This window comes from Mustela lutreola, chromosome 15 (genome assembly GCF_030435805.1).
Source record: "Mustela lutreola isolate mMusLut2 chromosome 15, mMusLut2.pri, whole genome shotgun sequence".
Taxonomy (NCBI): Eukaryota; Metazoa; Chordata; class Mammalia; order Carnivora; family Mustelidae; genus Mustela; species Mustela lutreola.
This window is the reverse complement of record NC_081304.1, coordinates 23,938,749-23,966,244: the sequence shown is the minus strand read 5'-3', so window position 1 is coordinate 23,966,244 and position 27,496 is coordinate 23,938,749. Positions and strand designations below refer to the sequence as shown.

General features: G+C 36.5%; 1 protein-coding gene across 1 annotated transcript in view; it reads left to right on the top strand.

The window, feature by feature from the left end:
* SKAP1 (src kinase associated phosphoprotein 1) overlaps positions 1 to 27,496 on the top strand; it is a 279,913-nt gene that overhangs the window by 58,298 nt on the left and 194,119 nt on the right. The window contains exons 3-4 of the mRNA XM_059149961.1: positions 3,708 to 3,733; positions 21,006 to 21,122. Coding sequence (XP_059005944.1) covers positions 3,708 to 3,733; positions 21,006 to 21,122 — 143 coding nt within the window. The remainder of the gene's footprint in view (positions 1 to 3,707; positions 3,734 to 21,005; positions 21,123 to 27,496) is intronic.

Below are 27,496 nucleotides of genomic sequence, written 5' to 3'. Positions count from 1 at the left end.
TGTTAACCTTTCCCTAAACTAAAGTTTGCTGAAAATCTCTCTAAATTTAGAAGCACAAATAGCAAACTTTGCCTCCCATGTAATGTAACACACACTAGACCCTATTTTGCAGAGCCAACAAAATGTTAGGAAATTTTGTTCTTCCATTTTCATTTTTGAAGGATCACAGAAGGATGGATTTATTTTGACTGAATGTGAAAACAATAATCATCAATATGGTTGCAGCAATTTCTGTCTTCTCGTTCTGTACTCATATTTTTCCGGCTCCAAATGTCATTTGCATGGACCTGATGATGTTGAGTATGGATATTACAGCGGAGTGATAGCTTCCTTTTCATATTGAAGCTGAAGCTTCAAAGGGAAGATTAAAGAAGTGTTTGTTATCTATCTGCACAGGCCTGATATGAAATTCTCAGAGGCCTTTAGGATAAACACAACTCTGTGTGTGTGTGTGCGTGCGCGCGTGCGTGCGAGTGTCTGTATGCCTTTTCTTCTATGTAATTCTATTGTGGTGTTTGTATTTTGGTTTAAAATGTCTAGTTTCAGACTTGTTGGAGTCTCTAGCTAAGGGATAATTGTTTTCAGAGTGAAAGATAAGAATTAGAAGATGGGAGCAGGGTTTGACTAAATGCCTCCTAAGGAGTGTAGAATTCTCTAGTGTGGGGTCATCTTTCCAGAGAATGTGATGAAGGCCATCCATAGGATATGTTTAATGAAACAAGATCAGGACTTTTGATGTATTGTGCCCAGCGGAGACTAATCCACGGTGCCCTCCAGTGAGGGACAAGATTGCTCACCTTTTGGCCTTGCCTTTTAGAGGTATACTCTGTGTGTGTGTGTGTGTTTGCACACGTGCACATGCGTGTGCGCGGACACAAACTTTCTTTAGGATTGTTGCACAATTAAGATTTAGATGGTAGGGTGGCAGGATTGTTTTACACCTTCTGAAAGTGAAGGAAACTAACATTTCACTTCATGCCATTCCACATGAAGTTCTACATCTGATTTTTTACTGACAGAAATATTTAATTACAGTGTCATCAAGATTAAGGCAGATTCTGCTATTTAGCATCAAATCGGTAGACCTGCTACTTTATTTAATACTTTTAAATTGAATTCTTTCTCTGTAATCAGCCTTCATAGGCTACAGCTATGATTGGCAGAAGCGATACTCTCAGTGTGTGTGAACTTGTAAGATCTTCTTAACTAAGAAGAAAACCAGGAAACCAGCATCACTCTATACTAGGTAGAGAAGGGGACTGAAAATATGTGTGCACATTGGAGTGGGGATTGTGGGGAAAAGCAGAGATTGAGATTATCAATAACATGTTTCACCTATTTAACAATTGGCCAAAAGTTGGCCTTTTAACTGCCACAAGCATGGCTCAATTTTTTTTTTCTCAGTCAATAAAATAGAATAATATCAGTTAGTGAAGTTCCTGCTATTGCCATTGTATAAATTTTGGAAGGAGAAGTACACCCACACCCTCCTGCCCTACCCGCCCCCCCCCACTTGCACCAGGCTTACATTCTAATTTCTATTTATATTGAAATGGAGGTTGAGTAATGATTGGAATCAAAGGCTGGAGCAGTGCCTCCAGAGGAGATGGGGAACAGCAAGAACATGGAAAATGGCTCGCCCCTTTGATGATTTGCTTGATTAACTGTGTTTTAGAGAAAAGAGTTTGGTGGGGGGCGCTTGGGTGGTTCAGTCGTTAAGCGTCTGCCTTCGGCTTGGGTCATGATCACCGAGTCCTGGGATCGAGCCCCGCATCAATTCCCTGCTTGGTGGGAAGCCTGCTTATCCCTCTCCCACTCCCCCTGCTCATATTCCTTCTCTCACTGTCTCTCTCTCTCTGTCAGATAAATAAATAAAATCTTTAAAAAAAAAGAGTTTGGTGGAAAAACTCTTCACCGTGACCAGGTAGAGTGGGAAGCTGCACCGTTTGCTATGGGGAGATCGACCCGTCGTACTAATATATAAAACTTGTTTTAAGTTACCGCCACTCTCAAGCTACGTATGCCTTCCTGTTGACATGGACACCCCTCTTTCCAGCTGCTGCAGCTTTGCCTTTCCCACCCCTCCCTCTCCCCCTCTCCACTGCAGATGTCATAGCTGTCCTGAACTTTCCATGCCTTGTCATCCAAGTATCTTATATTTCCCTTCACCTGATAGACAGCCCAGAACTCTTCTGGGAAAAGAAAGGAATAAGAAAAGTCAACCAGGAGGCTTCTCCATCTTCTTCTTTATCTCTGATAATTCATCTTCTCTTCTTTATCTCTGATAATTTCCCACAAATGCATCTCTGGATTATGGCAACATACTCCTACTTATCTCCTACTTCTCTGTTTCCTGAACTTTAGTCTTATAAAGAAATAACCCAGATATCCACTGGAATGACATTTGTCTCTAAAGTAGCCTCAGCTTATTTCAGTCATGTGTGTGTTAAAAGATACACCTCATTATTGCCCATGTATTGCCTTTTTCTTAATCTTTTATTTTAGGTTATAGATTCTTTCAAGAATTTGACTTAAAAACAACAACAACAACAACAACTCTGAACTCTCTCCCAAGGAAAAAAAGTGTTCAAATGAACATATACATTCCTGAGAGGTCAAGATGAGGATAGAAAAGTATTCATTCTATTTAGTGGCATGGAATTATATCCGTAGCAAGAATTAACATGTGGTTACGATAAGCAAGACTGGAGTATGTTGAGGAGTGAGTGGGAGGTGGGAGTAGGAGAAAACAGAAACTACAGACAACAATTTTTGAAAATTTCACTGTGATGTGAAGGGAAGACGGCAGCAGATGGAGGGATATGAAGAGAGTGAGGGAGGCTTTGCTTTATTTTTATGTGAGCAGAAACACTGATGGAAAGGGCCAAGTTGAGAGGAAGAGGTTGAATATATACAAGAGAAAATCAATATAGAATAATGCAAGGTTCCTGTGAAGGCAGGAGGAAATGGAATCCAAAGTACAATAGACTTTTGTGGGTAGCCACCATATAGAACTTTGTTTCTATGGGGGAAATGCAATTTACATTCCAAAGAAGTGACTTACAAATGATCCTTTCTCCCACTGCCATTTCATTAGTTTGAAGACTTGAGGGGTTATTGGTTTTGCCAATAATATCCCAAAATAAAAGAGGAGGTGGGGGTGGACAATGATACAGTGGACTGCAAGGACCCCAGTCTTGGCACAGACACTAAAATGCTAGGTGACCTTGAGCCAGTTATGCATGCTTCACCTGTAAAATAAAGAATTTAGACCTAGAAGTATTTGAGGATATGTTTTGGGTGGGTGATGTTTTTGGTTGTTGTAACTGGGGGTGCCACTGGTATTAGGTGCTGAGGACCAACGATGCTGATTGTACAAGACTGGTTGTTACAACAAAGAGTTGTCACATTCCAAGCCTGTAGAGCTCCTGATGAGAAACTCTGGACCATGGCTAGGTAACCTCTTAGGACCCCCTTAGGACCCAGCAACATGGTCAAAACTGTCTCCGGAGTCACAATGAGTTAAAAGCCACTGAGAATCTTTCAACTCTCAAGAACAACCCTTTCATTTTTCTCAAAGTGGGTAGTGGTTTGGCTGGTTATTCACTGTTTAGCAAGCTTTTTGGAGTAGGTGCTGTCTCTACCATATGCCAACCAAGATTGAAATACAAGTTTGACTTATCTCCATTCTTTTCTTTGTATTTCAGGTATTATTGGGATAGTCAGCCCCAAGGTGAGTGCTTTTTAGCCATTTATGGTTTTACACTAAAAATGTGTGGATGGTATTGTTTACTTCTGCATCTTCTAAATAAGCTTCTACACAGAGTGGCATTAGGCATTTCTAAGGAAAGTTAGTGGAGTGTTTAATTAATCTTCACCCTGCTGGGCTCCCCTGCCCTGCTTTTTAGCAACAAGAGGCTCAAATGCATCTTCCTTCTGAGTGGATTGGTGTTAGATTATTTTACAGAGCCAAAGCTATAATATGCTTTTACTCCTTAAGCTTTGTCAGATGCCAACAGGATCTACTTACATTCAAATAAAATGGTGGCCGAGTCCATAATAAAAACCTTGGGAGGGATCCAACTCAGCTAATTCTTCATTTGCTCCAGAAATAAATTCCAGTATGTTACCTCCTTGGTCACTGTGCTCTTCCACACAGCTTGCCTGTCTGGCAGCCCAGAAATGTCAGAAATGGAGTAGTGTTGAAATTCCCACTAGAACAGTGTTATCACATTTTAATATGAGCCTCACTGAAGTCTCGGTGCTTCTAATTGCTTTCAAACCATTGTTTTCCTGCTTTTGCTTGATGAACCCAGCATCTGGCATGATTCTAAAAACTACAACAGACAGCTGTGTGCAAAATTAAAAAAAAAAAAAAAGGATTAGAACGTATTCTTAAAAGGTTCAAAATTGGAATTCTTTTTTCCAAATTCAGTTTGAAAGGATATCTTTAAAGTATATGTATTCTTTCTTTTAATACTCTGGTTGAGAATGTCAGAAACATCATTCTGAATATTAACTCTTAACCTATTATAAATGGCTTTTTAAAAAATTTTCTCAGAGAATCAGGGAGAGTTTTAAATCAAGCTTACAAATAGCTTTATGAACTATTTTGCTCTAAAATTTTTTTAAATCGATTGTAAACTTTCCAGTTTTTCTATTCTCTTAATATTGTCAATGTATCCTTTCTCCGTAAGGATAATACCTAAGAGAAATTCAAATTGTAAGGAATAATACTAGTTTTATGAAAATTTAAATTTTCCCAGATCATATGTTAGTGTATTTCAAGTCTATTTAAGATTGTCTTTAAAATCAGACTTTAAGGGGTGCCTGGGTGGCTCAGTGGGTTAAAGCCTCTGCCTTTGGCTCAGGTCATGATCTCAGAGTCCTGGGATCCAGCCCCTGCATCAAGCTCTCTGCTCAGCGGGGAGCCTGCTTCCTCCTCTCTCTCTGCCTGCCTCTCTGACTACTTGTCTGTCAAATAAATAAATAAAATCTTTAAAAAAATCAAACTTTAAGAAATAAAAAAAAAATCTTTCATGTTTAAATCTTTTTGACTCTTGTAAGTTGGTCATAGTATTTATAATGTTTTAAATAATGTGATGATATTACAGTGTATCTCGCTGTCCTAATGCACTTATGGCTAAAAACACAGACTGGGAACAGAGAATTCTATGTAACAATGTAGCAGTTTGCTTTGCAAAGTGTGAAATATGCTATCCAGGCAATGGTCCTGTATAGTTCAGGGTTTAACAGATGTTAACCAAAATCCACAGGGGGCGAAACATGAATGTGAACTGGCAGAAACTAATGGAACTGCGAGGGTAGAATTAATTACCTAAAGGAGAAATAAAGAATTCGTGTCAGAGCTATGGTATAGTAATGTTGAAAAGAGAAGAGAATTTTGGAGTAGAACACAAGAGACTATACGGGGCTACAAAGACAAAGGGCACATCTTACCAGGTTCTTGTAACAGTGGCATTGTAGTCATTCTCAGGTTGATGGCAACTTCCACGCAGCCTTTCTCTCTTAGAAAGAGGAAGAGGTAGAGCAGCCAAGGGGACAATTGAAGAGTTTACTTAGAACAAAAAACTGTATTTGCTTCTCAACAATGATTGGATATATGTGGCAAATTCTTTGCTCATTTAGAAGTAAATGTAGGGAAAGATCAAGTTGGAAAACTCATACTGTGTCTTGGCCCCAACCTTGCTCCTCCCCTTAAGATATTTTGCGGGGGGAAGGAGGTTATCTTTTACCTTGCTCTTTCGATTGGATCTTAGCTGATTGCTAAGTGCTTCAGAAACTGCCAGGGTGTGTGGGGGCACTAACAGGTCTCTGTAAGGTACTATAGGACAGTTTAGGAATATGAAAAGTATAGGAATATGTAAATAAGAGAACAGCTGGCAGAAGAAGTTAAAAAGCTCTAGACGACTAGGTAGTATTAGGAAGAGAGTGAGAAAGGACAGAAATGATGACCTCAGATTTCCTTTTCATTTTTATCTATAGCAGGATCATTGTACAGGAAGATGATGGGATGAATTTTATCAACTCCAGACATTTGCCTAAATACAGACTTGTGTTCTTCAGGATATTTGGACTAAGCTAGAATCTGGTGTCTGGAAGGAAAATAGTTCTTCTTTTTTTTAAGATTTTATTTATTTATTTGAGAGAGGGAGGGAGAGAGAGAGAGAGTGAGCATGAACAGGGGGTTATGGAGCAGAAGAAAAGAGAGAAGCAGATGCCCCACTGAACAGGGGAGCCCGCTGCAGGGGCTCAATCTTAGGGCCCCAGAATCATGACCTAAGCCAAAGGCAGATGCTTAACCAGCTGAGCCACCCTGGTGCCCCAGGGGTGGGATTTTATAAAAAATCCCTTCTTTATAAATCTCTTTAGTAGCCTATATTTAAACAACTGGTTATGGAAAAGTCTGTGATGAGTTGGTACAATGTGCTTTAAAGCTTACCCTCTAAAGAAAGATGCTGGGAGAATGGACTACCTAGACATAGAGAAGTTTGCAAATAAAATTTTTCTTATCCATCATTCCATTCAATCCCAGGTTTAATATGGTGGAGGAGTGACTATTGAATAGTGTCAGGGAGAGCCTTGTCTCTGTTCTAGAGAAGAAACTTGGTATGGTAGAAAGAGCATGGATAGGGGCACCTGAGTAGCTCAGTTGTTAAGCATCTGTCTTTGGCTCAGGTCATGATCCAGAGTCTGTGGGTGGAGCCCCGCATTGAGCCATGCATCAAGCCCCACATCAGGCTCCCTGCTTGATAGGAAGCCTGCTTCTCCCTCTCCCATTCCCCCTGCTTGTGTTCCTGTTCTCATTATCAGGTAAATAAATAAAATCTTGGAGGGGAAAAAAAAAAAGGAAAGAAAAAAAGAAAGAGCATGGACATTGAGGCTTGACAGACCTAGTTCAAATCCCACCTATACCATTTAGCTAAAGGTCATGTGACATTAGCAAATCACTTAATTGCTCTGAAACTCAATTGCCTCATCTATCTATAAATGGAGGATCTGCCAGACACTGTGCTAAGACCTTTATATACACTATCTTACTTAATTCTCAGAATATCCCTATGAAATAGGTACTAATACACCCATTTGACAGACATGGACACAGAGGCACAGAGAGGTTGAGAATCATTCAAGATCATGCCCCTCAAAGATTCTAACTTGGTTAGGCTGACTCCATAGCATTCACTTTTTAAAAAGTAATAGCTTTTTTGAGAAATAATTCATATAACATTAAATTTACCCTTTTAAAGTATACAAGTCAGTGGTTGTTAGTATAGTCACTGAGTTGTGCACTCATCGCCACTCTCTAGTTTCAGAACATTTTTGTGACCCCAATAAGAAACTCCATACTCATTCATAGTTTCAAAGCCCATGCTCTCTGTCACTGTATTTTACTGTCTGTTGCAATGGCGTTATGAGGACTGGTGGTAACATGTGTAAGTCCTAGCACGGAATCTGGACAGTAAGAAAATGTAGATTGTATTTATGACAATGTTAATGGCAATTCTTTCCCTCACATTTCCACCCAAATTTTCTTATTGGTCCACTGTCACCTTCATGAATGATTTTCATTAATAAAGAATGAAACATGGGGAAAATAAAACATAATCCAAATAATTTATTACTTTAATGTGGAAGGAACATAAATGAAAGAGCTCTTTTAATGAGCTCAAATATGATTGGAGAAACTGGGACAGGCTTTTTATTTTTATTTTTTAATAAGACATAGATTCCTTTGACAATTCAAGTCCTGTTTGCTTTAAGAACTTTTTTTTCCTTAATGTTTCACTTAAAGTTACAAAGAAAATTCACTGGAATCTTTACCATGGAGCTTTTACCATTTCATTAATCAGATACCCAAAACATGATACTGATCAGATGTTAAACACACATTAGTTTTACCTTTCAGATACGGTGACAGTATAACTCTATGGTATTGAGCAAACTGATTTACTTCATTATGTTTAGTTTCCCTTTTTATAAAATGAGTTAATTATCAACAGAGTCTAATAAAATTTGAATTACAAGGTATAATGTTTATAATTAAAAATGTATTGCTAGAAAAACATCATCATGAATATTAGAAAAATTGCCCACCATGGGCCCAGAATCTAAAGCAAATTACATAATATTTAAATAAAAAATTAAAGAAAGACCTTACATATATATATATAAATACATATAACAAAATCATATATTTTTATCCAAAGGTCAGTCAAATTACATTTGTGATAGTGGTAAATATAAACCAGTAAAATTTCTTGCCAGCTTTCTGAGTGTTTTCCTGAATGGTATAAAGAGTTTCTGAGAAAATGATCCAGTATGAAACATGAAACATGAAAAATTTCCACTGTGTGAATCTTAAAAATCTTATGAAATGGCAAGCCTATATCCCTTGTCAATGTAAACTGATGCCTAAAAATACAGCTTGGCAAAAGCAAATAATGCAAAGTGAGTAAAGAAAATATTATTATAAAGCCTTATTAACCGTAGATTAAAAGAGATTTAAAAGGCATATCAACTAATGTGTGGGCCTCATTTTCATCTTGAGTCAGATAAAATGTAACAAGTTGTAGCTATGAGAGAATTAGAAATGTGAACATTTATTTTATGTTAAGAATCTACTTCAAACTAAAAAGCTTTTTCACAGCAAAGGAAACCATCAACAAAAAGAAAAGGCAACCTACAGGATGCCTGGGTGGCTCAGTCGGTTAAGCGTCTGCCTTCATCTCAGGTCTTGATCCCAGGGTCCTGGGGTCAAGCCCTGACTGGAGCTCTCTGCTCCTCCAGGAGTCCGCTTCTCCCTCTCCCACTGTCCCTCCGCCTGGTTCCTGCACTCTTATGCTCTCTCCCTCTTTCTCTCAAATGAATAAATAAAATCTTAAAAAAAATAAAGATGATGAGGTATATTATACAACAGAATATTACATAGCCATCAGAAAGAATGAAATCTTGCCATTTATGACAACATGGATGGATCTAGAGGGTTTTATACTAAGTGAAGTTAGAGCGAGACAAATACCATGTGATTTTACTTCCATGTAGAATCTAAAAAACAAATGAACAAACAAAAGGCAGAGACAGACTCATAGATACAGGAAACAAACTGTTGGCTACCAGAGTGAGTGAAATAAGTGAAGGGGATTAAAAGGTACAAACTTCCAGTTATGAAATACATAATTGTTGGGCATGTCAGGTACAGCATAGGGAATACAGTCAATAATATCATAATAACTTTCTATGGTGACAGATGCTAACTAGACTTACCTTGGGGTCCATTTCATAATATATATAAATACTGAATCACAATGATAAACCCTGGCAATTAATAGAAGATTAAATGTCAATTATACTTCCATTAAAAAAAATCTATTGTTAATTTTTAAGGTGTGACAATGGTGTTATGCTTATATATTTTTTTAAAAGATTCCTTATCTCGGGGGGCGCCTGGGTGGCTCAGTGGGTTAAGCCTCTGCCTTCGGCTCAGGTCATGATCCCAGGGGCCTGGGATCGAGTCCCGCATAGGGCTCTCTGCTCAGCAGGGAGCCTGCTTCTCCTCATCTCTCTCTCTGTCTGTCTCTCTGCCTATTTGTGATCTCTCTCTCTCTGTCAAATAAATAAATAAAATCTTTAAAAAATAAAAAAAATAAAAGATTCCTTATCTCGGAAAGACACACACTGTGATATTTAAAGATAAAATAAAAGATGTCTGACATCTGCTAGTCAAAATAATATTTTGAGTATCAAAATAATAGATATTCAAAATATTTTGGGAGAGAAAGAAAGAAATGGAGTGGGGGTTTACATGAGACAAGATGGATCATAAATTGACTCTTGTTGAAGATGGATGATGTATACATGGGAGTTTATTACACTGTTTTGTCCACTTTTGTATACATTTAAAATTCTTCCTCATGCAAAGATAAAAGGAAAAGAAATCCAGGTTGAGATTAATAACAATATGTGACGTTATCTTTTTATTTCTACTGGGAGACCTAGTATGTTAATACATAAAATACCTTATGTATCATAGATACAAAATACATAGAATTGTTAGCTTTTACAAAAATTTCAAGTTTAATATTTTATAATGGCAAAAGCACGAGTTTGGACATCAGACCTGAATTCGAATCCCGGCTTCTCTACTTACAAGCTATGTGAGTGATGGCAAGTGACATAACCTCTTCATCTACAAAATATTGCTAATCATATCTACTTCACAGATATTGGGAATTGTAAGGAATTATAGTGAAATGATGAACTCATGAGGAGGACTTGCCACCTGGTAGTCACTTACTAAAGTGGAAGCAAGTATTATTTTGATATTTCAAAGTAAGGCTTTGAGAGTAAATCCATATACAGAACTTAAGCTGTATATATCACATGTCCTCCCATAAAATTCATCCATTCCAGCTGAACCCTAGTATAAGGCTACATACATATTTGTGAGGCACTTATAGGATGTGTGTTCAGAATTTTTATTGGTAGACACTTCAGAGGTTAGATCCATGAGCCATGGATCTGTAATGTCTGAGACATGCTGAATCGAAGCATAGATGTCATTTAACTTCTCGTCTCTTACTATCGCATACTTGGAGCATGTAGTTATGACAGCTACAAGAAGCAAACCATTAAAGCAGCAAAGAAACACCATTTTTGCACTAAAAAAGGAGAAAAGGGTTTCCCTTTGAAGTTGAAGAGGAGTGTTTTTAAATTAATGGAGTGTACAGTGATTTTACCAAGTTTTATTTATGAAAATACTCTTTGCATTCATGCCAAAAGGTTTTAGCACAGTCATAAGTAGGATTTATACAAAGAAACACAGCCCAAATTTATGATGTGTTTGCAACTGTAAGAAAAAGTCTGAATTTACAATATTTATAATTTATTGTTAAATATCTTTCTATCACTATTCCTGGAATGCTAATATTTTATAAACACAAGTGTTGGTTATGAACCTAGAATATCCTAACCTATACTACTTTTTATAAAGAAATCTTCCAGAATGTTTTCTATGTCTTTTGGGGATTTAATGGCAGGAAATATACACAGGACGAATACTCCTACCTCTGGCTTTAGCCCAACCTTTTAGCATCAACAATCTTGACAGCTGCTTTGGTGACTTGACTTCCTTTAGGCCTTTCCCCCTTTCCTTATTTGCTACATTTTATACAAATTAATCTGTGGAAAGTGGATATACACACAAGTTGCTTTTGAAGTTAATTACTGACTTTGATACCTTTTCAAATATTTTACATCCTATACATCTACTGTTTGGTTGTTTGTTTTTTTTTTAAGGGTGGACAAGTGTACTTTAAAATTAATACACTGTTTTATAACAATTGTCAAAAAGAATAATTTTTTTAAGTGAAAAGACTCAGTTTTTTTTCTTTTCAATGTTAAAATTTTCTCAGCTTTTATGTTCTTTCTAAATGCCCTTTTCTGGAGTCGATGATATTGAAACAAAAGAAAAAGAACTGAATTTTTTGTAGTTGAGGGAAGAGATCATTGGAATCAGATGCTGCTGCTTTCTAGAATATGCTTTCTAATATATTCTCTACACAGTATATTATGTACAAATATTGTTTGGAATAGCAAAGATTCCAAACAGCCCGAATGTCCAGCATTAGGGGACTGGTTAAATAAATTATGTCACATTCATTTACTGGAATGTTACATATAGGTTAAAAGAACATAATATATATATGTGTGTGTAAAATGTGCAGCTCTCCAAGGTATATGGTTAAGTGAAAATGCAATTTAGACACATATAGTACAATTTGTTTCTGCATGTGTATATACACTCACCTTGTGCAGACTATTTTTTGGAAGCATGTAACCTCTGCTGAGGGGGCTAGCTATATGAGTGGAAGAGAGAAACTTCATTATTTATATCCTTTGGTACTGTTTGGATTTTTACCATATACATGTATTATTATTTTTTTTACTAAAAATTGGTTAAAGTGAAAAATGAGATAAATTGATATATGCTGATATGGAAGAACTTCAAAGATAAATGAATAGGAGGAAAAGCAGAATACAGAACTGGACAAATGCTAACATTTGTTTAAAAAAAAAACACCACTAATGCAGACACTTGTTATATTTAGATAGAAAATTTATAGAATACCCAAAAAGCCTCACAGTGGTTTCCTCTGGAGAGAAGAACCAAGAGAAGGGAAATAAGATAATATTTCATTATATACCTTCTTGAAATGTTTGAAATTTTTATTCTGGGTATGCTTAACTTTTAATCTAATAAAGAAGTTTACTATAGTTAACAATACTGTATTATATATATGGAAGTTGGCTAGAGTAGATCTTAAAAGTTCTCATTATAGGAAAAAAAAACTTGCAGCTATGTGAAGTTGTGGATTTTGACTGAACTTACTGTTGTGATCATTTCACAATATATACAAATCCCTGTGTTGTACACCTAAAACTAATATAAGGTTATAGGTCATTGATATCTCAGTACAACTGAAGGCAAAAAAGCAGCTTACCAAAAAACTACATTTAACACAGTAGTGAGCCTTTTTCAGTTGAATCATGATTTGCTAGTTTCATATCTGTTCAAGGTTTGGTTTGTTCGTTTGTTTGTTTTTTGTCTATTTATTTATTTTTATATATGAAACCAGTATTTGAGGACAACATATGTGGGTGTATTGGGTTGACTTATCACTTCAAAGTGAATTTAAAAATAAATGATAAAGTAGTATCATATAACACACATGGTCACCAGTAAAGAACACTTTTCTTACTCTATCTCAGTCTTTTTTTTTTTTCCATATGTGGTCATTAAAAGCTCGTAAAGTTCTTATTTTATGTAAATGGCAAAGAAAATAACTGGCAAATAAGTGAGCACTTTAAGCTTCATTGATCTGGGAACTTATGTTGAGGGGGAAAAAAAAACCTGTATAAGTAATTTCTTTTAGAGAGTATTATCCCTGGACCAATACAGAAAATCAGGTAAGGAGTACAGTTTCCAAACAGAGAAGTTTGTCATAAGAATTCATCTGCTTCGGGAATTCTGCTTCTAATGAATTTTCATATTCTGGACACAAGATATTGAGAGAAATGTGTACTCTATGGTTAATTTGAATACAGATTTGGTTTTCTGAGTAAAACTTCTGTGGGTAAGTAGGTTAAGTCTTTGGACTTGAAAGCCAGTGAATTTGTTTGATTTTTGGAGGCTAAATAATGTGTTCATTGAGCCAAATTTTAAAGCATTAAATTTTCACTGCACTTCCCATCAACACATACTTCTCTCAGAAACTTGTTTAATAGTTACCATTTACCAGGATGGCTGGAGTATCACTAATACAGGAAAGGAGTGGTTTAGTGGATGAGGGCATTTATATGATATGCAAAATGAAGGTTCCAGTCACTGCTGACTCTTGTGAGGTGAAGAGTAAGAGAGTGAGTCTTTGAACATCCCCTTGTCATCTGATATGTATTTACACAAACTTACCAGGCCACAGCAGCTCTTGGCCACAGTTCCTCTCCAGAAGGTATTTTCCTTAACTTAAAATGCAGTACCACTATCCTCAAGATTTGTGTACTTTCCTGTTAGTGATACCCTAATAAAAGAGGAAAAATAAATTTTAGAAATAAGGAAATGCTCTTCCATGCGAAACTTCTGTCCCAAAAGGGGCCAAACGCTGAGTGGAATTGTTGATAGTGAGAGATTTTGGGTGTTGATGTTGTTGTTATGTGCTGTTTTCATACCTGGACAGGAAACCCTGTTTGAGGTGGGGTAGTCACTGGAAGGCTAAATCTTGTCACCATCCGCCATTACAGCTCCCTGGTACTGGAGGTCTATATCATTCACAAAGAAAACTTACCATTCCTCAAGATGTTAGAAGTTGTTTTGTGTGTTCAGGCCTGCTAATCTTACCCATAATCTATTCTTGACTCTATATTGTTTTATTTTTACCCTTTGGACCTCCATAAAACTTTTCTTATGCCTGCCCTTAGCCTGTAGATCCTGTAGGGGTGTGTGTGTGTGTGTGTGTGTGTGTGTGTGTGTGTGTGTGTGTGTGTGTGTGTGTGTTTAAGATTTTATTTATTTGTTTGAGAAAAAGAAAGAGTGCATGAATGGGAGGAGGGAAGGAGGAAGAGGGAGAGAGAGCATTTGAAGCAGGTGCTTCCCTGAGTTCAGTGCCCAGTGTGGGGCTTCATTCCACAACCCAGAGATCATGACCTGAGCCAAAATCAAAAGTCAGGCATTCAACTGACTAGAAGAGATGTTGGTAGGGGCGCCTGGGTGGCTCAGTGGGTTAAAGCCTCTGCCATTGGCTCAGATCATGATCCCAGGGTCCTGGGATCAAGCCCTGCATTGGGCTCTCTGCTCAGCAGGGAGCCTGCTTCCCCCTCCTTCTCTCTCTGCCTGCCTCTCTGCCTACTTGTGATCTCTGTCAAATAAATAAATAAAATCTTTTTTTAAAAAAAATCACTACAACAATAGTACCACAGTAAATTTGAACCTGTGAACTGAACAGCTCCTTCTTCATGAAATCACTGACCACATTTGACTTTGTTGATTACTTCCATACCTAATGGGACTACTAGTATTACTACTATTTATAATAATTTATACTTTTGACTGTAGATTTATTTTACCGAAGTAAAGAAAAAACACTAATTAATAGCACATGCCATAAATTTAAGTCACTGTCTGTGATTCAGTATGCTTTGCCTTTGAGTAATGATCATAATTTATAAAGCGTACAGATTTGGAGACAGTACAGCTCAATGGATTAGAACTAGACTTTAGTAATTAGACAAGGTGGGGTTGAAGCCTAGCTCTGCAACTTATGAGTCACTTACTTGACTTTGGGTAAGTTATGTAATCTCTGTGTCTCACTGTCTTTATCCACAGCTTTGAGACAATAATATATCTCAGGACTATGTTGAGAATTAAATGAGATTGTACACGAAGAGTCTTGACCTAGAGCGTGTACCCAGTAAGACTTCAGTAAAGCTGTTATTTTTTATTATTGCTATAACTGACTTTCTCCTCTAAGTCAAAACATGTTGAGAATTCAGTTTAATAGCTTCCTAACAAGAATTAAACACTGAGAATACCATGGTCCAAGGAAAACAACTACGAGCCAATAATTCCAGGTTATGATTGCCTGGTTGACATATGATAAATGCACTTATTGTCCAGCATATTTATCCATATAGACCACATACTTAAGTTTTCATGTTTTGAATTCTGTCAAAATCTCATTCCTATTGAAAATATTCTAACTCAGCAGGCTCCATTTTAGTACCAGTTGAACAATAACAGTGGTAGATGGAATGTGTTGTTATAAAGCCAGAATGATTGCTGACAGACTATAATTTGCTTTATGAAGTGTGTGTTGTCACATATACAATTATCTGGTTTATATTTGTTGCTGTCAGCCTTCCAGTTTGTTAATGTCCAGTAGGTGTGCCCTGTGTGAAACCTAAGAAGGGTTAAAAATCTTAGCGTTTTCTGGTGGGGTGAGGGGTAGGAACAGAAGGGTTCACTTGGTGGTTACCTTTTTTCTTTTCTCTTTCTTTTTTAAGAACGAGGGTGATGCTACACACTGCAGCCCACCCTACTGGTCAAAATGAAAAACTGCATCATAAAGGATCCCTTTTCTGAAAGAGGGGGGAAAAAACTTTTCATTTGGTTCCCATGGGCATTTTCCTGTCCAACCCCTAACTGACAGAAACGTAGTTCCTTAGGAAATATTATTAAGCTATGCCACCCTTTCGGTTGTAGCATCAAATCAATTTTATTCCATTTCTGATCATTTAGACTGTGCTGTTCTCTGAAATGATAACCCTAAATGTTCTTGGGAAGTGTGTTATTCTCTGCATGATAAAAATAGTACAATTAGTAAACAGTATCATGAGCTAAAAAAAAATTTTTTTTTGACCTTAGGTTCAATTTATTTCATATATATTTGAGATCTTATTGGAGCAACTTTTTAAAAGAATGATAAATGGAAACTTTCTTTACCTGGGCTATCATTTGTTCTGTAGACTTAATGACATTCAGTACTATTATACTCACTGCCAGGGCCTTGGAGGGGAAAAAAAGAATATTTATACATTGAGTTATGGCTAGATATAAGAGGGGGGAGAAGGAGATGGGCAGGAAGTCAGACTATACAATGGAGAAGAATTTGAGACCTTCACTACACATGGATTAATCACAAGAACTAACCACGCAAATCCAAATGGATATTTAGAAACCAGTGAAGCCTCTAAGATGGTCTGTGGGAAACACTATACATTTTCTAATGCATGAGTATGTGCAAAATGTTATCTAATTTATAACAGAAGTGTTGACAGAACTTTAGCTTTGGTGTTGCAAATGGGCTCCATAACATATTTACATGGGAGGAACATTTCACATATATGGGCACATATGTACCCAATCTATTTCTGTAGTTGGTGTTATATTCAATAACTTAGGTGAATGGTTATAATAAGGAATAATACGCTGCAGTTTTTTTCCAGTCTTACCTTAGTTCAGCTTTGGGAACTGCATTACTATTAAATTGATCCATGAAAACCTGGCAATATTAATGCTATCAAGCATGAAAACTAACTGGATTTGGATCAGGGACTTTTATTTATAGCATTTTATTTAGAACTTATTAGTTTAAAGAGGGAACTGTGTGTCTCATGGGTTTTTAAATATTAAAGAGTCAGAAGTCATGTGTTCCTTTCCAGTAGCAACAATAAAAACAAATGTCAAAAAATTGCTGATAATTCTACATTAATTTTGATTTCCTTATTTTATCCTGAGATACTTGGTGAAGTGATAGCAAACCCTGGGAATTTTGAACTATGCTATAGAAACAGTTGGTTACAGATGTGAATAAAGTCTTTATAACACAGTTCACAATTAATTAGAAGTAAAAGATGATGGCTCCATACAAATGTGAAAAAACCATTGAGCCTTTATATGTCGAATAAGCAAACATCTATTTATGTCTTATCTATTTGCTATTGTTGTGTTCCTTTTTATTTTTTTAAAGATTTTATTTATATATTTGACAGGCAGAGATCACAAGTATGCAGAGAGAGAGGAGGAAGCAGGGTCCCTGCTGAGCAGAGAGCTTGATGCGGGGCTTGATGCGGGGCTCGATGTGGGGCTCGATGCAGGGCTCGATGCAGGGCTCGATCCCAGGACCCTGGGATCATGACCTGATCCGAAGGCAGAGGCTTTTACCCACTGAGCCACCCAGGCGCCCCTGTTGTGTTACTTTTTATGATTAAACTGCTTTCCATTTTTCTTTTCTTTTCTTTTCTTTTTTTTTTTTTTCATTTCTTTGGTAAAGTTGTCATTATGGCCTGTTTTTGTCCTCAAATAGTACCTGTAAGTTCAGAATCAGATGGGTTTGCTGTGAGTCAAAATAGCTAGAAGGGGAATATCATCATGGTTCATTTTCCCCCCTCCCTGTTTTATTTGGAATTGAATTAGGAAATGAAAGTTTTTAGCAGTTTAATTCACTTCTCCATAAAGTTTATGGATCAGCAACAGCTGGTTGAATCCATGGCAGAAAAAAAAAAGCCAACTTCTAGTGGCCAAGCTATTGTTTCAGAATTAAGGGGGAAAACTCATTAACTGTTAATGAAAACACTGGGAATAAAAACAAATAGCACAGAAACCCTAGCAAATAATTACCTCACACCTGACACAAAGCTGCTTTATATTTCTGCTCCAAACCTCAGAAATTCACAACTTATCATTCTACGGAGCATGAATGAAATTGAGTTTGATTCTCAGGAAAGAACAATAGAGAAATCATCCCCCTTATAGGCCCCTCAGTACCATATTCAGTGGAGAACCTACCCTTGAATATACTAAGGAGTGTATCTAGCGCCCAATTCTTAGGATGCTTAGGATAGAGGAGCAAATTACCAGCTACTAGCAGATGAACCCTTGATATAGTTTCCCAAGATCTTGTTTAGAAATACAAAGAAAAGGGACTGGAGGTAGTAGACGTGATTAATGGAGATATTGTGTGTTAGAATATATATCTGTATAGAAATATATTGATTCTGAGCAAGTTGCAATGGGAAAGTGTGTCTCTAGTGGCAAGGGGTCTTGCTTGTGAGAAAGCCACTCTAAGCAATGGAGTTCGAAGCCCTAATTGCAGAGCTGCTGAATGGAAGTGTCTGTCACTATAGTTTGTGATCATTTATGTCTGATCCCACCGGACGACGGTCGTAGTCGCCTGGAACTGTGATTCTCAGAGCTGCAGATGAATCCAGCGATCCCGTGCGGTTATGTTCTAAGGAAAAATGATGTTCTAAACTTAAACAAATCCAAAATGACCACAGTAATTGCTGGTTCTCCTATAAAACTTTTCACCCATGCATCTTGAGTAGTTATAATCATTTTAATTACACGGGAGTATCTATTTATATAGTGTTATAGGCTTTTTTCTGCGTGTGCCCAAGGGAGTTGGGCCACTCGATGTGACACTAAAAACACTTATAGCAACATTTCCATCATCAGGAACAAATTACGCTTGGATGTAAAACGTATTTTTAAACATTTCCCCCACCACAACCATTTTTAGTACTAACCCAGGCTCCGTTTTTGCTGCATTGAGTTGTATACCTTTGTTGTTGTATACTTTACAAAGGCACGGTCTTACATTTGGCACGGGGACGACTATTAAAAGCCCACCTTGGGTAACTGTGTTCAGAAACCCTAGGGAAAACACAGAAGTGACTTTTCCATCTGAAACCAATAGATCAAATGTCAAATCTAGGCAGGTATTTGGTATTTTGGATGAGATTTTTAAAATGAAAACTCTGAAGGCAATTGAATTGGATCCCGGATCAGAAAAAGGATACTACATCTAAAACTAATGATGTAGTGACTAATGACTGTATGTTGGCTAATTAGATTCAAATTTTAAAAAAAAGAAAAAAGAGAGAAAAAGGACCTTAGTGGGAAAACTGGTGACATCCAAATAAAGTCTATAATTTATTTAATAGCAGTGTAGCAATGTTAATTTCTTGGTTTTGACAGAAATACCCTAGTTATGTAAGAAGTTGGGGGAAATTGAGTGAAGGGTATGCAGAAACTGTATGTACTATCTTTGTAATGCTTTCAATAAATCTAAAATTATTCCAAAATAAAATGTTCATTTAAAAAAATGTTCATTAAAATACAACAAAACAAAATCCCACTTGATTGGCTTTTTTTTTTTTTTTAAAGCCTGGAATGCTAGAAAACGTAAGAATAACTTTGTCAAATTTCTGAAGCAAGCAGAAAACCTTGAGTCTAGAATGACAGTTAATAAATAATGTTCAGTATACCTACAAATGTTAAATTTTGTGGTAACCCAAACTACTTTTTTTAAAAAATAGATTTCGGCTTGGCTCACAATTTTAAAATTCCTTTAACCTCACAGCTCACTTTCAGGTTACCTGCCAAGTGGCCGCTTGGTAATAGAATTTCAGTGGATTTACAAATTCCACTGATGTAAAATTTCAGTACTTTAATCCTCAGTCCAGTATTTGAGAATTTTTCTGACTATAAGGGAAATTTCACAGCGATACTATAAGCATAACTGTAATAAGCTTTGTATCCTGATCTGTAGCCCTAATAAAGAAGAGGATTTGTTCTGGCTCTGGCCAACACTGCTGTGAGGTTGTTGTTTGTTGTTGTTGTTGTTTTTCACTTTTCTTTTCCACAATCAAGTCCATACTTTATTCCTAAAGCCCTGTATCTGCAGGTGCTCAAGTCAGTTGTGGACAGACAAGCTACCTACCATCGAGCGTTCACAGAAGAGACTAGCTATCGTCTTCTAATTTATGGAAAGAGAAGGCTACAGCCAATCTCTTTTTATCATTTTATATCCTCCCGATCCTTCCAGTTTAATTGTAGGAAATAAACCTTTAAAGTGAAGCAATACAGATTCTATGTAGGTTGTTTGGTTTCACTGCTCCCTCGTTGAAATCCAGGGCCAAAACTCGACAGTGTTTACTGAGATTAGCATTGGTGATTTCCTTTGGAAATTAGTATTTGAGATAATATTAAATTCAGTTGAAAATCCCCTTTTCATGTTTGTGAAATGAACTGAGCAGCTGTTGGTGTCCTTTTATCAGCAGACTGTACCTCTGTTTGGGGGGTTTTAAGGAAAGCCATTTACAATGCAGAGCCTTTTCTTCCGGTTTCTGAATGATCAAACATCTTCCATCTGAACCTTTTAAAGTATCATAATAGCATGGGCCACTTCTACAAAATATAATCCAATGTATGTTGAAAACACCCAAAGGGGATTAGCATTGTTTTAATTGCATAATTCAGTATTGCATATACATTACCTTTCATCAAAGCCATTTTACAGAACAAATATTACCTTCTTAGGGCTTTTAGAATTCCTAAGGGGTTGGTTGCATAGGCTGTAAACTAGAATTATATAGAGAGAATTTCTTAAGATTGCAAAACAAGTAGTGATTTAAATTGGAATAGAATCCAGCAAAGTCTAGGTTCTCTCTGTTTTTAAGTCTCTTAGTTTTCAGAGAAGGAAAGAATATTGACCTGTTACATTGTATTATGTATAGGTTAACCCTTTGTATGATTTATTCTGTTCCATTTGGCAATATAAAGAGAAACAGACATTCAGGATAAAGGTTGCAATTAATGGAAGCCAATATTTATGAATAGGTATATATATATAGTTGTGTTTTCATTTTAAGTACGATGGAAAGTTTCTCTGGGTGGCAAGAGGTGTCCCCACTCTATGGTAACAGTTTCTAAGTTCTAGTTAGTTAGCTAACTGGAAAATTTCCCATCTAGGTAAGTTGGTCCTTATTCATCTGTGTCTTATATGTTAATGGATAGCGGCCACGTCCACCAAGTAAAAGATTTATCTTTCAGAGGAAGGCAAGGATGAATATCAGAAGACATCGACAAAGACCTTTATAAAGATGTCCAATGTATGACCTTGTTTTCTTTCTTCTTTGTCCCTTAGGGGGAGACCAAGCTGAAAGTTACCTTGGGCAGGACAGCTCCGATGATAATCAGAGTGGAACTCATGGCCCTTCTCTCACATCGGATGCACCTTTTTTGCCTGATTATCAGGATGAGGGTGAGTGTCATCTTCCTGGATTTTGGGTTGATCACGCTGCTTTGTTACTTTTTGTCTTGGTGTTTTTGCCTTTTGTCATGTTGAACCATGTGAACTTCAGTGGGTTTTCTGTATTGGTTATCGCTAGTTTGCAAAAAACAACAATTTGTTTCATCGTGGTGCTGATCCTTCTAGGTAATTCAATATTTGTGAAGCTAATGTATTTAGGGAAACACTAATTTTATACTGGAGCAGGAAGACATCACTATTGATCTTTTTCTAAGAACTGTAGCTCAAAAGCTAAGAGAACATCTTAAGATGGCAGGGCCCAGTTCACCATCTTTCAGATTTCTTAGTTTCACAGAGTTGCATGAGAATCAGAGTTTCATTTAGTGATTATTGGATTATTGATTTATTGTGGATTATTTGAGGCCCTTGAGCTCATCATATCATAATAAGATTTTTTTAAAAGATTTTATTTATTTATTTACTTGACAGACAAAGATCACAAGTAGGCAGAGAGGCAGGCAGAGAGAGAGAGGGGTAAGCAGGCTCCCAGATGCAGGGCTTGATCCCAGGACCCTGAGATCATGACCTGAGCCAAAGGCAGAGGCTCAACCCACTGAGCTACCCAGGCGCTCCGAAGATACGATTTTTATCTATGCTTCTCCCATATCCCTCTCTGACCATACTGATGTTGTTCAAGAGGAAAGGGAAGCCACAAGAACCACAATGTAAATCTTCCTGGAGCATTAATTTTACTTGAAGATTTGAGAATGGGAGGAGTTAAATAATTCAACTGTTATAAACATTACTTTTATATTAAAAACACATTGGTATGTAATAGAGCTGGGGTGTGAAATGTGTATGAATTTTTAAGATACATGAATATAAAATTTTTGGCTAGGTGTCTGCCAGTTTCTGGCTCAGGCTCAGATATCCCAAGGGTGGGGGTTCACTGTGTCTCTTCTGGCATCTGGCCACTTGAACAGACGGTTTGATCATCACTGATGCACACGGTTATCTTACCAGAGTCTCTCTTGTGCCTTTTCGGTGGGGAAAAAAGGTAGACACGCTACTAAGCTGAATATTAAATTGGAACATATTATTCACTTAGGGATTGGGAGTAGAGCTGGTAAAGTATTCCTTATTTCTCTTTATTGGCCTGCAATCATTCAATTTATTTTTCTTTCAAATTTCCCTGTGACTCTGGCATTTTCCAGGAGTTTGTAATCCCTAATATTTTTCTCTTTTTAACTTATCCACTAATTCTTTTTTTTTCTTAAGTTTTTATTTAAATTCCATTAGCATACAGAGTAATATTAGTTCACTCATCCATTAATTCTTATTTCATTTAGCCTTTTTGGCAAACCAGGTTTTCTCACTTTCATTGCATTAATAACGTCCACATCAGAACTATGGATTCAGTCATACAGAAACATTTTATTTGATCTGAGCTATTTTAGAAACTGGGCCTTGCAGTTTAGGATCTGTATATTGACTCAAGTGTACACTAAAAACATTGTTTGGATTGCAAGCTTAATGATTACACTGGTAGTTTATTAATAATTTTAGAAAATTAACAGGGCAAAACCAACCTTTCATTTGTTTTTGATTAATCCAATGCCTGACAGAATTAGAACAATACTACCTCATTAATCCATAGGTCACTTATTTGGTATTTCCAGCTTTCCCAGAGACAGCTGAGAACACAATCAGTAAGCCAGAAGGACCTCTAAGTGGAAATGGGTGTTCCTGAGTGTGGTGTTAACACTGTCGTAATTTAACCTTGGGAAAGCCCCTGAGGTCTTCACTGGAGATTCCTCTTTTTACACATTTCTAACCATGACAGTGGTTTGATTTCTCGAAACCATAGTAGGATAAAACATCAAATTTAGAAGAAAAGGCATTTTAGAGACATCAATTAACAAATAATATAGAGGTGAGACACAGGAACACAACTAAAAATTTATGCAGGACACAAAATTGGTAAACAAAAAAAATTCGTATGGGAACTCAAAAACATAGCACTCTGGGGCCATATCATATTGTAGAGAGAAACTAAGAGCTCAGTACCTTTAATAAAGTAAAACTTTTCAGCTAGCCTTTAGTAAGCACTTACTGTGTACCTGCCCCTGTGTTCTAAGTACTGTGCATCTGTTATCATTTAATCATGAGAATAGCCCGAAGAGGTAGATAGTAGGATTATCCTCATTTTACAGAGAAGGAAATGGAGACCCAGGAAGTTAACTGATCTAAGATCACACAGTTAGTACGCAGTAGTGCCAGGATTTCTAATGACGCAGTCTAGCTTTGGAACCTCTGTTCTTTTTTTTTTTTTTTTTAAAGATTTTATTTATTTATTTGACAGAGAGAAATTACAAGTAGATGGAGAGGCAGGCAGAGAGAGAGGGAAGCAGGCTCCCTGCTGAGCAGAGAGCCCGATACGGGGCTCGATCCCAGGACCCTGAGATCATGACCTGAGCCGAAGGCAGCGGCTTAACCCACTGAGCCACCCAGGCGCCCCTGGAACCTCTGTTCTTAACCACCCTACTGTCTTTACCACTATCCTTATCCAGATTATCAGAAAAGATGGATTCATGTTCCAGACATTTTGGTTAAGACTATACAGATATATAGTTTGCTTAAAAGTATTTTCATTAAAAAGAGTTGAAATTAAAAAAAAAAATACAGTGTTGAAAGAGGAAAGTCTAGTCTCTAGAATATTCCAAGGTAGAAACTCTGCTCCATTATGGTTCCTCATAAGAGAGGAGCTAACTAGATCAGTAATATTAAATTCTTATTTCATAAATTTAATTTTTAGTTTTATGTATAAAAGTTAAGAGAATTCTCAAAGTTGACACAGTCAATGATAGATAGGAATAGATTGTTCATGTGTTAAAAATTTGATTGTAGGATGATGTTTGTTTTTACAAAGTATTTTATTTCTTCATTCATTTTATTTAGTTTCCCTTTTTAAAGTTTTATTTAAATTCTGGTTAGTTAACATGCACTGTAATATTACTTTTGGGTGTACAACGTACTGGTTCAACACTTCCCTACAGCACGGACTGCTCATCATGACAGGTGCACCCCTTAATCCCCTTCACCTACTTTACACATGCCCCATCCACTTCCCTTCTGGTAACCATCTGTTCTCTGTAGGTAAGAGTCTGTTTCTTAGTTTGCTTCTCTCTCTCTTTTTCTTGCCATGTGCCACGACATGGTTGGAGGTAGAGAGTTTTATGCTCAGCAAAGGAGTCAGTCAGAGAAAGACAACTAATATGATTTCACTCATACATGGAATTTAAGAAACAAACAAAGAGGGGGAAAAGAAAGAAAGGGAGATGCTATTTAAATATGAGTTTCAGCAAAACATTGAAACTAGCCCAGTACCTGAGTGCCTGATGCCTAGTGGGTGTGATAAATGTTTGTTTCCTTGCCCTAAAAAGTAGTGATATGGGGCGCCTGGGTGGCTTTAAACCCTCTGCCTTCGGCTAACGTCATGATCTCAAGGTCCTGGGATCAAGCCCTGCATTGGGCTCTCTGCTCTGCAGGGAGCCTGATTCCTCCTCTCTCTGCCTGCCTCTCTGCCTACTTGTGATCTCTGTCTGTCAAATACATAAATAAAATCTTAAAAAAAAAAAGTAGTGATAAGTACATATCCTATACAATTGAGGAAGAGGTTATAAAGATGTTAAAAATTTCAGTAGACATTCTATTCTGTTCCACTAGATTTTACCATTACTGAGAACAACAGTAACACTTCATATGATACTTATTATTTTAACACATACTTATTTAGAGATTACAGAGTAATAGCAAGACACTGTGCTGCTAAGCAGTAAGTGAAATATGCAGTAAAAAATCAGTCCCAGTTCCTGTTCTCGTGGAGCCTACCATCTCACTGCAAAAACACTATTAATAAGTAGACAAATGAACAAAGTCAGTGTCTTCGCTTGCTAGTGGGATAGCTAAGGAAGAAAAGATATTCTTAAACTTTTTTTTTGTAGTGACAGTTATTTTAGACTTTCAGAATTTTATCTTTATTAGAAAAATGAAAGGTTACTGTTTACAATATTTCAGCATTGTTGCACTCCACCTCAGCCACAACAGAGTCCTAAATGTACAATTATAAAAGGACACATGGTCTGACTCATCCACCCGTAACTTCAGTGTGAGAAGTAATAACCACGGTGCGTGTCATGTTTGTATCATGCTTTTGTGAAGACTACAAGAGCCCTAGAAGCATATAGAAGCCCGGCCAGGTGCACAGCAAAAAATGAACACCAAAGTTACAGGCTAACCCATGCATAAAAATGAGAGCATGTTGCTACCTAATCCCAATTTCTTCTCCTTTTGCTTTGCAAATGCCCTCAATCTGGGAACAGCAGGCTATATACCCTGTAGAGAGAGACCCACAAGCGAGAGCATAGCCCCACCATGGGGAATGAAAACTGGCTAACAAGTAATAACATGCAGATTTCTAAACCCAAGGAGGCATAGTTTCTACCATATTAAAAGGGAAAAAAGTACAGTATGAAACACTGGATACAATTACTGTACAAAAGCCAGCCAACTGTGCAGTTCAAGGTCTGCTTTCACTGCTCCAAAATATACAATGGATTTTAAAGTGCTTATAAACTTACCTCATTAGTGTACATTTTTAGAAGATGGGTCTACATACATTTTTTAAAGATGGGTTGGGGAAAGAGTTCTATAAACAGCTTATAGTGACTCCTTCTGGAAGAAAAAGAAAAAATGAAGTTATTTTCTAGGAGAAGAAACCTATAATATGTAATACTGTGTTATTTATCATGTAATATATATTGTTACATTCTAATTAAAGAAAAAGTAATGAATGAATATTGGACAAATAAATCTGGGAAGAAGTGAGAAAAATGTTCTTAGAATTTATTTTTACATCAGGTTGTCAAAGGTTTGAGAAGGTTCTTATTCTCCAGTGAAATGAAAGATAGAACTGGGAATATTAAAGACCTCTAACCATTTTTGGAGAAGAGTAATAATGAGTAAGGGAAAGACTGGTTTTGATCAATTTATTATATGCTACTTGATTTAAAAGGAATTACAGACCCAATAAATATACAAATAGTGGTCATTTTCAACTCCACGTCTTTTCTGTAAGGTACATTAAACTAAAAGACATATAGAATATTTTGAAAATAAAGAGAATTAGTTTTTCACAGCTTTAGTTTAAGCACTTTTTTTTTTTTTTTTCATTTCTCTGCTTTCATTTTAGTTCTGAAATAGAAGTCAATTTTTGGATTTGATATTATGATAACAATAGACTAGCTTTTGTTGATCCTTGTGTGTTTCATTTCTATAATAATAAGAAGAAGAAAATACTATTTTAATATATTCCTTAATGAAGGGAAGAATGTATTTTAAACACATCTACATTAGTATTGTGGGATTAAAAATGAAGGTTTAATTTATTAATTAGATTTTACTGATTAGACTTTTTTTGGCTGGAATTCATATTTGTCTTAAATTTCACTGTACCAAAGTTAGAATCATGCATTCTGAAAGTTGGAAAGGATGATTGTAAGAGGAATCATTTATGGAGCATTTACTATGCTGCACTAAATATTTTTTGTGGATTATCTCATTTAATTCTTGAACTGGCTCAGAAAAGAAAGTTCCATTATGCCCACTGTTTACAGGTTAAAAAACTGAAGCTTAGAGAAATTCAGTGACTTGGCCAAATCCACAGGTTGGGGAGTGTGGGGGCGGCGGTGGAGGCAGAGTTCCAATAGATTACAAGCCTGCTGCTTTGTGTAAAGCTTTGGTTAGCTGGATGTTTTTCCTCTGAAAAACCCATTTTTATGGGCTTTTCATCTCATTCTCCCTATTGTTTTTATTCTACCGAGTAAACATTCATTTGAAAAAATGAATGTTTTCAAAGCTAAAAATTATCCTCTAAATACCACTTTAACTGCATCCTTTAAAATTTGATACGTACCTACTTTCATTAGAATTTGCAATTCCATTCCATGTATTTTGTAATTCCTTTGATGATAGGCTTTTTAACCTATGCATTATTTAGAAGCACTTGTGTGTGTGTGCATGTGTGTGTATTCCTGGTTTTTATTTTGGTTTGTTTTTAGGTTCTAGGGATTTTTAAACCTTCTTTTCTATTTTGACTTAATTTTTATTACATGATAGTCTAAGAACATAGTCTATGTCACTTAGATTCTTTGGACTTTGTTGAGACTTTTTTTGTGGCCTAGTAATGATCAATTTATGCTTAGGTGCTGTGTCGTTCCCAGAAATATTTATTGAACACACTCTTAACAGGTTTTAGTTTTCTTACCTTTTATTTATTTTATACTTTTAAATAGTACTCTTCAAATCTTTTATATCCTGGCTTTTCT